The 15,003-nt window shown below is 43.2% G+C and overlaps 2 protein-coding genes across 3 annotated transcripts in view; one reads left to right on the top strand and one right to left on the bottom strand.

Moving 5' to 3' along the window:
- ARHGAP4 (Rho GTPase activating protein 4) overlaps nt 1-7,423 on the top strand; it is a 57,720-nt gene extending 50,297 nt beyond the window's left edge. The window contains exons 19-23 of one of the 2 annotated variants that reach the window (XM_063294254.1): nt 731-875; nt 4,167-4,253; nt 4,417-4,569; nt 5,712-5,805; nt 5,894-7,423. In XM_063294254.1, the coding sequence (XP_063150324.1) occupies nt 731-875; nt 4,167-4,253; nt 4,417-4,569; nt 5,712-5,805; nt 5,894-6,106 (692 nt within the window). In that variant the 3' untranslated portion in view covers nt 6,107-7,423. Of the gene's footprint in view, nt 1-727; nt 876-4,166; nt 4,254-4,416; nt 4,570-5,711; nt 5,806-5,893 lie in introns of both variants that reach the window. The other variant, XM_063294252.1, reaches the window with a different exon arrangement.
- Nucleotides 7,424-8,080: 657 nt separating this feature from the next.
- LOC134492460 (caveolin-3-like) lies at nt 8,081-13,288 on the bottom strand. The gene is made up of 2 exons (XM_063296633.1): nt 13,080-13,288; nt 8,081-8,646 (listed from the first exon to the last, which is right to left on the bottom strand). Exons 1-2 carry the CDS (start codon nt 13,200-13,202, stop codon nt 8,296-8,298), a joined length of 474 nt encoding a protein of 157 aa, XP_063152703.1. The 5' UTR covers nt 13,203-13,288; the 3' UTR covers nt 8,081-8,295.
- Nucleotides 13,289-15,003: the final 1,715 nt, after the last annotated feature.

Genomic DNA, 15,003 nt, shown 5'->3' with positions numbered 1-15,003 from the left:
AGTTGCAGTTCAGCAACACTGAATGTTCTCCTTTAAATCTGCTTTAAAGGTGATTCTTAGGGGGCATGCCATAGATTTCTGATGCCTAAATATTTGGTTTCTGGGCTCTGTCTCTTTATTGGGGTATCATCCGGCCATGTGGTAGAATTCAAGGCAGACTGGGCAAGAGAAAGGATGAGGAAATATATACAAAGGGGACCTTGGTTCACATCCATTTCCTCTTAGGGACAAGCATGTCACAGCCTGCACCTTATTTCAGGAGACAAAGCTTGCTCCAGTTCTGCCACTATCCTAGTGAACTTTGCAGATGCACCCATCCCTCAGATCCTGCAGAGAAGAAAAATACATATCATGGCCCAACCATTCCCTGATTGCATTAAGGATGTCACATTGATATTCCTAAAACGTAATGACTTTCTTGTGAATCCCATTCCCTACTTATTATAATGATGGACAGTATGTTAAATACGCTTCTGTCCATCTTCTGCAAGGCGAGCATCCTCTATTTGCTAGATCCAGTTCTTCCAACAAGAACAGGGTGGGGCCACCCTTAAGGCAACCTACAACTACTCTTAGGTGGCAATGCTACTGAGAATGTACCTTCATCACCTCTTCCCCTGTGGAGCTGCAGGAATGTGTTGTCTCATTGGCTTTTGAGTTGTTCTTCTGCAGCTGGGTTGGGAAGGGCCTGTTGAGCCTCCAGTCCTGCATTTTCTTGCCCTCCCAGAAGGTGACTCCCAGTCGGAGGCTGTGCCCCGCTCTGGTCCCATAGCTCAGCCTGAGGAGCGGTTTGTGCGAGGAATCCCGGTTGGCTGGCGGCGAGGTGAGCGTGGTGGCAACCGGGGATTAGTACCGCCCATTGTCTTGACGGACAGGTGAGTGGCCCATTGTGATGCCAGTCCCCGGGAAAAGTAGTAATAGTCATGAATGCAAGCGGACAAGTGTATGATTGGAAAAATGCAAGCCTGCTAGTAAAATCTTCACTGCTTAGCAAATGAAGGGGGGGGGGCTTTGCTGCATGCTAAGTGCTTCAGTTGAAGCTATACCAGGCTTAAAATAAAATACTGTTGAAGCAGCCGTGTCCCCAGCCTGGATTTTGAGGAGGGGATAGAAACAACACAACGAACAGTGTCAGTTAAACAGAAACCACATGCTTCCATAGATGTCTACGGGAATATTGGTCAGGGATTGTGTGTTTGTGTGGGTGTGGGTATGTTTAGGATTGTCTTGGGGTCTGGAGGAAATATTGCTAAAAACAATTACAGTGGGAGTGGGAGTGAATTTGAGTTATAAACTATGCATGATATTCCCTTTCAGGGCAAGCAATATTTTGCAAAGCACAGATAGAGAAGGAAATTAAAGGCTGAGAGACAAGAGAAAAGGAAAGAAAATTGAACTAAATATAGCTTATGTGAACACCATTCATATTATTTCTCCTCATATCTTTTTATTCTTGCAAACTGTTCTTGTTTCATGTTGATTCACTGTTTCATACCCCCTGATTGCCTTTTGTTTTTTAAACTTGTCTCTCTTTTCTGAAGATCTTATCACTTCATCTACCATAAATTTCTTCCACATCCTCTCAAACCATTCATGGTTCTTGTGATTTGATTTTTATTCATTCTCTCTATATGCCCCAACCATTTCAGTGTTCTTTTATACCGGTAATGCACTTTAGTATTTAATCCAAATTCACTTATCATTCATTAATTCTTGTTTTATCCCCATTTCTTAAGTATTCCCTTCCTACTTCATTTAACTTGTTTATGTTTTATGTTTCTCCTGTCATCCCAATTTACTTCTATATAAGAAAGTGTGAGGAAGCACAATCTTAGAGACAGATATATTTGCTTTTTTTCTTTTGGACAAACATTCATGTGGATGTGCATGCACAAGTTGTAGGCTCAGAGTTCAAATGATTTGCAGTAAAGGTTAAATAGATTGTATAATACAGTAAGGAGTATGGATCTGAACATGATTGCATCAAGGAACTATGATAATTGCTTTTGACGGGGCCGTGGAGTTAACAGTTATGCATAAATGGCAAACATCTAGAGCAGATGAATTTGTGTATGTTCATAGAATATTTACTGAAAATGGGAAAATGGATGGAGAAATGTTAAGATGTGCAAATGTTGGTAGAAAGGTGTATATTGAAAAAAGTGAAACTGTGTTGGGATATGCTTCTGCCCAGTTTGTTATATAAAAATAAGTGATGGAGTCAATAATGAATGGGTGCTTAAGGAATGTAGATTGAATACAAGAGTAACCAGCATGAAAGAAATTTGTTGAGGGGGCTTGGGATTGGAACCCAAATATATGAAGGACGAGTGAATGGCTCAAGAGGAAGGTGGAAACTGAGGAAGTTATGGTTGGATAGAATTGATGAGATCCTCAAAAAGAGAGCATGACAACAAGCTTAAACCACCCAGAGTCCCCCTTTTTGGGGGAGATGGGTGGTGATAGAAATTTGAGAGACAGACAGACAGACAGACACAGTCAGTCAGTCAGTCAGTCAGTCAGTAAAAGCCAATGTGTGGAGTGATGTGTGGGCCTGGTAGAAGCAAGAATAGTTTGCAGGGATAGAAAGGTATGGAGAGGTATACTGAATTATTGGTGTAAACTGGATTAAGCTATAGTTCATTATCTCTTTGCTTATTATTTCTTACTCCATTTCTGTGATCTGCATCAAGTCAATTTCCTTGGATGGGAATAGTGGAGTGGGTATAAATAGATGATGCATTTTTAAACCTCATTTTCCAAAGAAATGTACTTTTTCTCTAAGTAGAAGCTTAGCAGGCAATCATCGTTACCATTCTTTTTCAGGATCTCCAAATCACTTTTCTCAAACTTTCCATCATATTCCCAGCCATCCATGCATATCACCTAAACAGAATAATATTTTCCTCTGGATCACAGAATGTTGTTTGTTGTTTCCCAGAACTCATCCCTGCCTATGAATTTCTACTTTTTGTGCCCTTACAACTATAGAGACACCAGTTCATTCTTTCTGATATACATTTTAGCCTTTTTGTTCATAATGAAAGCAATACCTTTCACATCTGTATTTATCAATTCCACAACATCAGACAACTTTTATATTCAGGCCTATGACACGTTTCCTTTCCTTTTACTTTCACGTGGACACAATTATCTACCTTTCTTTCTTTAACTCATGCTCTTTACCATTTATTCATCTTACACTCCAAGTTGCAGTCTTCCATTTGCCATCCACATCACCAGGCGGGCCCATAAATATTGACCCCCACCAGCCATTGTGGCTTTGCACAGTCAAGGTTTTCACATAAGCCTTCCTAGAAAGAGAAGGAAAGAGTGGAGTAGGTTACCAGCCTTAGTTGTATTCATGCCACTTGCAGCATTCCCTGCTAGGCATAAGGATAATGCTGGTCCGTTTGGCACATTTTGGCCCATAAGCTACAAGCAGAACCAAAGCCCAAGCATGTTTACGCAAGCTAGGATCTCTGATACAGAGACTGCTTTGCATATATTATTGCCTGTATCCTACCAAGTAGAAGGTATGTGCAGTTTATTGACACACTTAGAGTACTTTTTAAAAAAAACTACAGAAATAGAGAGATAGTTCTCTTTCTCACAGTGTCCTTTAACTATCAGTGAGGTATTACGTTCACTCAGAGGGCAGAGGTACCTGCAGGTGGCAGATCTTAACAGGCGCCTTTGAAGGTTGATGGCTTCCTTCATATTCAGATCTAAGGCTCTGAAATGCTTTGAAAAGTACAGGGCAGTGCTCTCCTGTGTATATAGGCCAGATGTTAGGAGAAAAGTTTGTGATACTTAGAATTCTTACAGCAGGGACACAACAGTACAGTGGTTTCCAGAAAAAGACACAGCACTTTTTGTAATTGTGGCTTTTTATTTTTAGATTTTATCTACTAGCCTGAGGGCTAGAATCTTAAGGATTTTTTTCTGGGGTTGTTTGGTTTGTTTTATTTTCAAAGAAAAACAGGTGTGCAGTATGAAATCAGGAAATGTGGGGAGCTGCCTTTCTATCTCAGATGGTTAATTTAGGTCTCTTCCAAGACCTCCTTGAGAGAGGATTGTGGAAGAAAGTGTGAGCTAGCTAGGGAGGAGACATCAACCCCTCTTTCTAACAATTTTCTCTGTTCCTTCGTTGCTTCCTTTGGCAGTGAAAAGCAATCCAGCACCCGCAGTTCCAGGTTAGAGATTGACACAGGACCATCTCTGGAGGAACTGCTCCCTGAACCCACCAGCAGGTAGGAGAAGGTGTGGCAGGTGGACCTCATCCAGCTTCTCAGTGCTGTGTGATGGTGACTGACAGTATCCCTACAACCGGTTGCCTGCTGCAGCAGGGAGGGCTTTGTCTTAGGTCTGGATCTGCCCCTTAATCATATGTTCTCTTTCTACCTCTCCTTTTAGGCTGCGTGTCAATTCAGATGTGGGCGGTGGGGGCCGCCAGCGTGGAGGGAGCAGCCCCATTCGCAAGCTGGCATCACCGTTCATGGATGGGGGCCGCCTGCCCTTTCCCATCCTTCAGCCAGCCCAGTCGAAGACCTTTCACCCTATTGATCGGTGAGAGCATGGAAGGGGATGGCATAAATGTAGACTGGCATGTGCTGGATTAATGAGATAGGAGGGATGTTTAGAGGTGGCTCTTACATTACCTAGACAATGCCAAAGATTATTTGGGGTATATTTCATTTCTGCTTTGGTAGAGTCCAGAAGAAGCAACTGCATTAGATGGGACAGGAGAGAAATGGACAATATCTGAGTGGGGATGTAGCAAAGTGGCCAGATTAAAATGAATTTGCACTACTTCAGTCTAAATGGGAAGATTCTAATTTTGAATGTTCTCTTATAATAAACAAGCAAGCAAGCAAAGGGAAGACTCCCATTATGAATGCTCTCTTATAAATAAACAAATAAATAAGCAAGCAAGCAGAGCATCCAATTTTGAATGCTCTCTTGTAATAAGTAAGTACTGTAAGTATGTACTTTAAGTAAGTACCTTAAGTAAGTACTGTAAGTAAGTATCTTAAGTAAGTACTGTAAGTAAGTAAATAAGCAAGCAAGCAAGCAAACGATTGTGTAAAGCAGAGGCAGATCAAGCATTCTTGTTGATGAGGCAGTTTCCTTCTCAGCCTTGTGTGTTGCTGTTTTTAACCCAGGAGAGCATTCAAAAAATGATGTCCCTCCATTTGCAGTTTGAAGTAGTCTCAGTCTCGCAAGCCATCAGACTGCTATTAGGAAGGCTAAACTACTGTCAATACTCGGTAAAGTCTGGCTAGGACCAGTCAGAAAAAACTCAGCTGAAATGGCATTTCAAGAGAACGTTGTCACTGCAGGCATGTTGAGGAATGGAGACAAGGAAAGGGGCATGAAGGGAGGTGTCTGGCATCGAACACTTGTGCTGATCCATAGGCTTTTGCACCTGGTACCTGATAGGCAGTCGTAACTGTGTCTTTAGAATAATGATTCCCAGTTGCAGGGTTCAATAAGGTGTATCCGCAAGGCTTTCTCCAGGGCATTCTCCTCCCAATCAAATGTCCTTCACAACCAGCACTTGGAAAGGGGTGAAGGAAAGCATAAACCAAGATAATTGAGAGAGGTGGAAAACCTAAAAAATGAGGGGTAGAACTTTGATGATGCATTTAAGGAGTCCAGGTACAGTCTAACATTTTATGCATTCTTTGGGGCTGTTTGTTTTTCACCAGGCCAGAGCGTTGGAATGAAGTTTCCCCACGGACCTGGGCTGGCAATAACTTTGAGAGACAGGGACCAGTGGAGAAACGGGTAGAGATAGACCGGGTAAGAGCTGGTCCATTTTTTCTTCCCTTTCTAATTTTTCCTCCCCCTCTTGCTCCCTTCACCATGTTTTCTCTTTTTCCATTGATAGGAGGTTGCCAGGAATATGGATTCTGTGTTCAAAGAACTTCTTGGGAAAACTACCCTGAAGCACACAGGGATTGGTGACCCTCCCAATCATTCTGAACCCCCAAAGAGCAATTCTTTGGGGAAGAAGGGAATCACCCCTGCCAAACCAGCCCCTTCGAACAGGGCGCTTCTGCGGGGCAAAGGGGTCTTCAAGTCCTCGGGAAATGGAGAGTGAGTCCATCTCGACATGGGGAAAAGCACCCCCAGCGTGACTTGCCCAATACTGTGGCTAGCCTCTTCCTTCTCCTCCTCCTTCCTGTTCCAGATACCAACTCAGGGCAGATGTGTCTTGCTCTCTCCTGGTGCGGGGTGGGAAAGGGGGTGATCTGAGATTACCAGAGTTTGTGTTCTGACTTCCAAGCCAAATGTTGAAGATGCATTTGCTGTTGGGTGTCTTCCTGCACTGGAGGTGCATCCACATGTTGTGGATGTGGCTAGGACTAAAACATACAGCTCCCTTCAGGATGGTCCTGGACCCAACATCCATCCAGTTGTTCCTTTGCCACAAACAGTTTGCACTTGGATCTGCATGTGGAAGGGATGCAGGGGGGAGGGAGTGTGCCAAGGTTCCTGGAGTCTGTTCTTGGCCCTGGGAAGGGAATCATGTCTAATGAGTTATGGTGCCAGGGGTTGAAAGGGAGGCATTCTTTTGTATGTGTGTTATTCTCTTCCTGACATGTTTCACACCAGCCCTCACCAGCTGTGCTCCTCTCCCTCCTTCCTCGACTCTCAACCCCTGCAATATATCCCTTAATGCTTTATACATTTGTCTGAATTTTAGAACTCTTTCCACACATGCTACTTGGTACAGCCTCATCCATCCCTGCACGCATCACCCTCCTACATTGGGGCAATAAATAAGGGGACATATTTGGGGTGGGGACCCATGTGCCAATTTCTCCCTCTTCATCCAAGGTCCAGTTTGTTTCCCGCTCCCTCTCCCCCTCCTCCATCATCTTCTGTCTTTACTGCTCAGTATTAATCAGGGCTGCATGTACTCTGTGCTTTAAAATGCTGTGCAAAGACAAGCTGAATTCTGCAACCTGTATAAATTATGCAACTTAAACTTGCAGAGATTCTCTTCCATAATTTATGTTGCTAGTCTGACAACTGGAAATCTGACTGAGGCACCCTTGTGGTTCCAAAATTTCAGCAGGAAATTAAACCTATACCTTTGAGCATCGCTTTGTAGACGTAAGGGCTAGTAACTTGCTCTTTTTTATATATATATAATTTTTTTATATATATATAATTTTTTTCACATTCTCAGGAAGCAGAATTCTGTGCCCAATACCGCATCCTGTGAGTTTCTTGCGAATTACAGCATATGTACAGCCCTGGTATTAGCTCTTCATTAACAAAAACGACTGTACTGTGATCTTTCTATACAGTCTGTTTATTTCTGTCTCTTGCAATAAACTGGATTTATAACTCTCCATAGAAAGCGCCTGCCAGTCAGGATTTTATAAAGAATAAACAAGACACTGAAGGATTTGCTTGGGCTTTATTGTCATAAAATGCAGAACATTTATTGTTTTTTAATTTTAGAAAATTGTCAGTGTTTGGTTCAAAGCAGGAATTAGCATTAAGGTTTAAGAAAGAGCAGCACTGACTGACTAATTTTATGTCCACAGGCTGATTTCAAAGGTGCCACAGTGGTGACATGAGATGAGTTGGCTGAAACCACAGTGAATGTAGCGAATGCCAAGAGAGAGAGAAGTAAAACTGCAAGATGTAAGGCTTTAGTGCTGTACTCACAGCTTCTCTGAAATAGCTTCCTAGGACAATAGATCAACTTTTTCCAATTTAGGGCAATACTGGAATTTTGTATCTCAGATATGATAGCTCTACTCCAAATGGCCCCCTCTGCATATCTTGGAACAGCAACTCAGAATTCTGCAGCCAGGCTGCTGGAAAATTCTGGGTACTGTAACTGTGGCACATCTGGTAGGGTTAAGGCCAAGGCACTGAAATGACCCACAGGCCAAATGCTGCTGGAAAAGCCTGCTGTGTCTTCCCTGTGGAACCCTTATAGAGTTCTCCTGCAGAGTTACTTATTTCAATAGGGCCTATGTAGAAGAACTTGCCACTAAGTTGTGGTGTGTGTGTGTGTGTGAGAGAGAGAGGGAGAGATGTTTAGAGTGTAGTGTTTATTTTTCCCTCCTTAACAACTGGCTAATCAAAAAGAGATGGAGTAATTTTTTGGGGACAGGGAATTAAAGGTAAAACTCCATCAGCCAGGTTGTTTCCACCTCCATCAGTAGATTGAGAGACTCAGGATTCCAGCTGAGTTACTATTCTATCTGAGTGGGTCAAGTGAAGGAAGATGAAGCCAGAATCCTGTCCTGATCCAAAGGAGAGGACTCAGTCCTTTGCACGTTCCTTGCGCAGGGCCACTCGGACATCGCTGCAGACCTTTCCCACCGCTTCAAAGAGGGGGTCGCAGAAGGTACGTATGCACAGGGCATAGCAGCGTCCACAGCACTGCACCTCTATGAAGTAGCTCTTGATGCAAGGCACAGCCCCCCAGATGTGGCAGAAAGAAACACAGGCAAAGAGGAAGCCCCAGAGCAAGGCGAGGGGCACGCCCAGCACCGCTGACAGAATCCGGTAGCACCAGTACTTGCTGACGGTAAAGGTGGTATTGCTGGCTTTCCACACGCCGTCAAAACTGTGGGTGCCCTCCGGCTCAGCAATCACATCTTCAAAGTCTACCTAGCAAGGTAGGAAGAGAGGTTGTGAGTTGGCCAAAGCTTTGTTTCAGTCAGGGGTGTGTGTGAGACAGAGAGAGAGAAAGAGATTGTTAATGCTGTTAAGCAGCCTTCCCAAATTGGAGGTTCTCCAGATGATTTGAACTACAGTAGAGCCATTGAATCCTATGCCTGGAAAGGAGGACTTTTAGTCTAATCCTGTGTCCAAGGCAGCAATCCTCATATCGTCCCAGATTCCTGCTCTCCAAACCTCCTTCCATCATGGGTAGCAGTTTCTTTTTGCTGCCAGGTAACCACAATCCATCTTGGACATCTGGAATACTGAAAGATTTTCCCTGGTTCTGTTGAGCGACTTCAAAGTAGGGCTGATGACTTCACACAAATGTTATGCAACAAAGCCCGAAGGCTATTAACCTCAAAACAGATCTAGTGTGTATGATTTGAAACAAAGATTTTCCTCATTTTGAGGGGCTGTTACTCTGTTCCCTGAACCTGAGTTTCTAAACATAAACTGTATTTACTTTTTGTTAAAACCTGTGTTGAACAATGTGGGGAAGGGTTGCTGTGATTGGGGAAGAGTTAAGCCGCCACCTCTGCTTTTCTCTATACTGAGCTGTGCTTTAAGAGAGTTATTTTCCCTATGGAAAAAGTCTGTTGAGTTCTGCTGTGCATGTTTACTTGCAGCCTGTAATTCTAGAGTGGATGGAATACCAGCTGGTACTTACATTGCAATCATGCATTTCCAGAGGGGTTGGGATAGATGACTGCTAGGACCCCACCCACTTCCATAACTGTAATGGACAGGCAGGAAAAACTATCAAGAAGAGAGCAGATACTTGCATATCTTTCCTTCCTGCAACTTGCATATTTCCGCCAATTCCAGCCTCTGTTTCACCTCCAGTCATCAGAGAGACTCCCTTGCCTTTTGGAGCTGCCATTGTTGTTTAAATATGAATTTTGGAGATGCTTCTTGTAGAGTAAAGAGCAGATGGGTGACAGCTGGGGGTGAGATCTGACCTACCTGGAGCACAGTCTACTGGAAAGTTCTCCAGAACAGGCCTCATTGAAACAATTGCATTGCCAGATTTGCTGATGAGTTGATCTTCCACTGGATATTAGCAGATGGGGAACAGATTTGCTAACAGTCTAGGAACCAAAATGTTTAATTCCTTGGAAATTAAGCATGATCAAGGACAAATTGTTGTGATGGTTTAAATGTGCATTGTTTTTAATTGTTGGCATATGTCCTGGTTTTATCAAGAAGGGTAGGATAGAAGTATTTTTGTATAAAAAGCAAAAATCAAATTTAAAAAACCTAGGAATAGAGTTAAACTCTTCTCCCATTGTGGCAAGAATTAGAACAGTGCTTCTCAACCTCAGCAATTTTAAGCTGTGTGGATTTCAACTCCCGGAATTCCCCAGCCAGCTTGAAGTTGCTGAGGTTGAAAAACACTGAATTAGAACAGTACTGTATGATTAGCCTTAGGTTGACTCAGCAGTAGGACTATCCTTCCCGAGTGCCAATCTTTTATTTTATCTTTACTCCATAATCCTTTTTAGAACCTTGTTAGCTTTCTTGCAAAGTGAGCTAATCAGCATTACATTGAATTAGAGTGAATATCTAATCCCTTTCTTTTGGCCTTGATTAGCTTTAGGGAGTAAAAACTGCCATTAGGTACCCAGAAAAAAAGCGAGTGAAGGTATGGGAAGAAGAGGCTGTTTTTCTTTTTTTTTCTCCTTTCCAGCTGTTTAGGTGGATAATGTGCTTGTAGAACACTAATCATTAAAAAGGCAACTGTTACATACACTGCCCACGAGAATTCCTTGTTTAAGCTTTTATTTACAGTGGGTATTAATTTTACAGGCTCCTTAAAAAATTGCAAGGAGGGAATGGTCTGAAGGAAAGCAGGCAGCCTGTTTGGACCTATCTTAAGAGCATGTTGTGGACCACCGCACAAAATGGCTGACATAGGGTTGTTGCCTATTCACAAAATGGCTATTTTGTAGATGTGGTGAATTATAAACATTTCCTGTTTACAAGAAGCAAAGATGCTGGGATTGCTATTCACCTCTCTCCAGACTCCCACAAAGCTTCCCATTGCCACTCCTAGCTGATCGTAATGGGTTGGTGTGTTTTTGGACAGAAAAGCAGTAAATTACAGGGGTCTGCCATTTCTCTTTTCTAAAAACGCCTATGTGAGCCTGAAGGCATTCATAGAGATGAAACTATCGACCGGCTCTTTATTTTGCAGCATCGCGGATTCCGCTTTAATCTTTTTACTGAAAAACATAAGTGGTTCTGGAAGGTTATTGGACACTGAGGCCTTAGTTTCTGGACACATTAACACATACTCCTGACCTGAAGACACAGATTGGAGTTAAGTGGGCTTGCTGGTCAATGTCAGGATGGGAGACTGGCTGGAAACTCCAAGTACTATTCCACGGGGAAAGGGGAACAGGAAGCGTAATTCCATTCTTTTTCATATGTTTATGCCCAACTGCGTGTCTTTTAAATCCTTTATCTGAAGAGCTGGGACTGTAGCCCAATGAAAGAGGTATCTTACACAAAGTGTAGGAAAGAACAAGTGCTGTGCTGGTTGGGGGATAATAAAGCCAGTCTAGTTCCTCTAAAAGAAGCTGGAGATCAATTTAGGCTAAGTCACACATACTCAGCCTAATGAGCAATGCACAGAAATGCTAGGGTAACTACCTGAGTAAAGGGAGGAGGCTAGCTCTGTTTTCAGTGTAATGGCAAAGTGAAGGCTGATATATTCCCTGAAGAGGAGGAAGGGGACTTGGACCCAGCTTTTCCTTAAAATTAATTATGGCAATTACATTAGTGAAGGAATGGAGTGGTGACCCTCAGTTCCACCTCCCCATATCATCCTAAACATAGTGAAGAGAGAGAAGGTCACAACCCAGTTTTCTGTCCACCATCCTTGCTTCTCCAATGGCATTGAGCTGCTACCAATGGCCAATCCTTACCCTAGAGAAGTCCTGCTCCTGTGATGCTTGGAAGAAATGCTGCGGAAAGTGGAGTTGGGTGTGAATTTCCAAGTGTTGCCGTTCTTGTGACTCTATTCATTGTTTATTGATTATTTTAGGCCTAAATTAATTAATAATAAAGCCTTTTATTAAGGATTGCAGGAAAAATGACCGTCATTCTTCTCAGACACTACATATAAATGGAATGTTCCTGTTTGTGACAGACTATCTCTCTCATCTGCCACTAGAGGGGGCTATTGTGCTACTGTCTTGTTTCTGGGCTTCCTAGAATCATCTCATTGATGGCCGGGTGAAGAGTGCTGGACCTTTGAGTTGATCTGAAACAGGGCTCTTCAGAAGTTCTTGTGACAGCCCTAGAAATGCAAGATGCCACCACACTTTTTTGCTTGGGCATCTCACTCATCTTCCTTCCTCTCTCTGTTCAATTCTTCTTCAAGCACCACTTTTTCTACTTTTCTCCTTCCCAGTCTTTCCAAACATTTCCAAAATCATTCATTGCCTAGCATGTATGAGGGGGCCTCCTTTATATCTTAGCTTTCAGGAAAGCGACTCCATTAAAAAAGAAGTCTTTGGAATCCATGTAGGAAACCCTGAAGGCTGAATGTGGCTGCTCCTGGTTACCTTTCATCCCCTGCTACCTTCATCTTCACTACTTTTCCAGTTCCTTCATCTGACTGTTGCCAGCTTGATTTTACTGGGTATTATTATAATACAGCTTGATACCCAGAGTTCACACAACTTGCTAAATTCTAAAAGCAATGACCTAAGCTGTGAGGCTAAACCACAAGCTAGCCTTTAAAAAGAATACATTCCTTGGGAAGCAGCCACTCTCTTTTCAGGGATGGGGTGGTGGAGGGCATAGATTTATGCAGTGCACTATGTGAAGAACTATAAAATAAGGTTTGGCTTGGAGGGGTGGAAGCTCCCCTCTGCTTTATATCCTCTAGATCTAGAGTGCAGCCCCAACAACCCTTTGCAGGAACGTTCTGTCTGGACAAGGCATTCTCTTGTTGTAGTTTGTTTATTTTTGGAAACTGCCCGCCTTAGTGTAGCGACTAAGGAAGATGGCCTTGGGGAAAATATGTAGGAACTGTTACCTAGACAAAAGAGGCTGAAGCATTTTTAAAGTCCAGAGCCACGCGGTAACATTCAGAAGCAGGTGAGGAAGACACCTCCCTAATTCACTAAAGAGGAGGAGGAGGAGGAGGAGGAGGTGCAGCACAATCAGACTTGCAAGATTCTGCTGTAATAGCCAATCTCAATAAAGATAGTTTTAGCCTTTTGGTGGAGCTGATTTCATGGTCTGGGCTACCTAATGGGGCTGACCCCTTGCTTCATCCTCTCAGTCTGAAGGGAACTTTTTTGGGAAAAAAAAAAGCCCTCTGCTGCTGCTGCCACCTTTCTGTCCCATGCCCTGGGAAATGTACTCACCTTGACCACCTCTTGGTTGATCTGCTTGGGGTCTCTTTCCACCAAATCAATCTCTTTGGTGAGAGGGTCCCGGGAGTTGATCTTCTCCAGAGTCACGGCTTCTTCTTCTTCGTGTTGGGCCATAGCTCTGGGCCTGTTTCCTGTTCAGGGTCTGTCTATCTCTCTGTGAAAAGCAGCTGCCAGTTGTCTCTGACTGTCAGAGAAGACCTGCCTCTCCCCTGCTGCTCCCCCCCCCTTTTTTTCCCCCCAGTTGATAACTCTTGACAGCAGTTCACAGATAGAAATAGTCCCCAGTGGAGCCAAAATATACCTCCTTTCAGCCACTGCTCAGCTGTTTTTAGCAAGCCTGATTGTAGTTTGCAAGCTGAGAAAATGGTGACCAGTTTAAACACATTGTGTGAATGCAGCCTCTATATTTGTAGACAAAACCCCACATCTATCCTGGGAAGCAATATGGTGCAGTGTGCAGAGAATTGAACGAAAGTCCTGTTTTGGCCATAAGCATACCTGCTGGATGGTCACTCACAGATTGTCCCTGTTGGTAGCAGCATTAACAATATGCACCCTATGGTATAAGACCAAACCCGTTTGTGTAACTTTTCCTTTACAAGAAGGGTGTCATAGTGGCTGACAGCACATATTCAGGGGTAGGGAACTTTTCCCATTTAAAGTACAACAGCTGGTGGGTGGAGTTTGGAAGATTGCAGGATTATAGATGGGACAGTCTTTCTATAGCATCTACTCTCACTCTCTGGGCCAGCTAGAGCAGTGGGCTCCATGGGTTACATTAAATTAGGCCAAGAACCATAAGTAACCCACCACTGGAAAAATGAATTCAGACACCTTTTTAGGAGATATGCTCCTGAACATAAGGAGAGTGTTGAAAGAATGCTGAGTAATTAAGTAGTAATATGTCCCATTGAAGAAAAAAGGTTCAATTAGTTTGCACAATACATTGTAGTATCCCTAATTTTTCTTAGATATTTTAGAATTTTAGGTATTTCTCTTTCTATCCTAATTAATTGTGATTTTGTTTTATTTGCTGGTCTATGACCAAATGAAGATTGATTGATTGTTCAATTAGTCATGATATGGTTGTCTTAGACATAGAGTATGAGCTTAGCCAAGCCATCAATGAATGCTAACAGATATATTTTAAATAGAAGCTAGATTTTTGAAGAAATACATAAAAAGTAGAAAAGCTTAAAGTACATCTTGAAGAGGTAAACGGGGGGGGGGGGGAGGAAGTTCTCAAACACAGACTGATTTAACTAACAATAGGTACAGTAAGGAACAAACCCAGAGACCATTGTGAAGACCTTTCCCCTCACCTAGCCCTGCCATTTGGTTAAAAAGTTTCTTAGGTGTGAAGAGATAATGCAATCTCAGACACCCACAAACACCAGGTTTTCACCCAGCACTAAACAAAGCAACTTTAAATATGTACAGATGTAACTCACATAGCTGTATATTGTAGTTAAGTTTAGCAGGCACTGGTCATTTCTAGAGATGGTACAGGTCTCCCCTGCCAGCAAGGCAGGACGAAGACCACAGGGTGGGTGTCCCCCGCATGCAGCTGACTCTGGCATCAGCACCACTGTGGCCTCCTGCCAGTCCAGAGCCATGGTTGAGAAGGGAAATATGTGCCTGTAATAGTACCCTTCCAATATGAGTGCACGTACTGTAGCTATCTTGCTGCCAGCCAAAGCTTTAGGAGACACCTTTGTGATGGGCACCAGCAGCTGCAGCCTGCAGTATTCCCAGTGGCAGTGGGCGGAGGAAATGTGGCATTTTAAGGTGTGGTCTTATAATGGAGATGTGTGTGTATGTGCATGTCTGATTGGTTGCTATTAGTGACGGGGTGGAGGCAGTCACTACAATCTGAGACACATGGAGATGGGCAAGTACCAGCCTGCATTTCGTA

This window comes from Candoia aspera, chromosome 2 (assembly GCF_035149785.1).
Source record: "Candoia aspera isolate rCanAsp1 chromosome 2, rCanAsp1.hap2, whole genome shotgun sequence".
In the NCBI taxonomy this organism is placed as follows: Eukaryota; Metazoa; Chordata; class Lepidosauria; order Squamata; family Boidae; genus Candoia; species Candoia aspera.
Note: the sequence above shows the minus strand (reverse complement) of the source record. Positions and strands in the feature narration are given on the sequence as shown.

What these genes read in the sequence shown, in the direction of transcription:
- LOC134492460 (XM_063296633.1), bottom strand. Translation starts at nt 13,202, where the DNA reads ATGGCCCAACACGAAGAAGAAGAAGCCGTGACTCTGGAGAAGATCAAC. An exon ending in TCAACCAAGAGGTGGTCAAG is followed by an intron (nt 8,647 to 13,079) that starts GTGAGTACATTT and finishes CTACCTTGCTAG; the next exon opens with GTAGACTTTGAAGATGTGAT.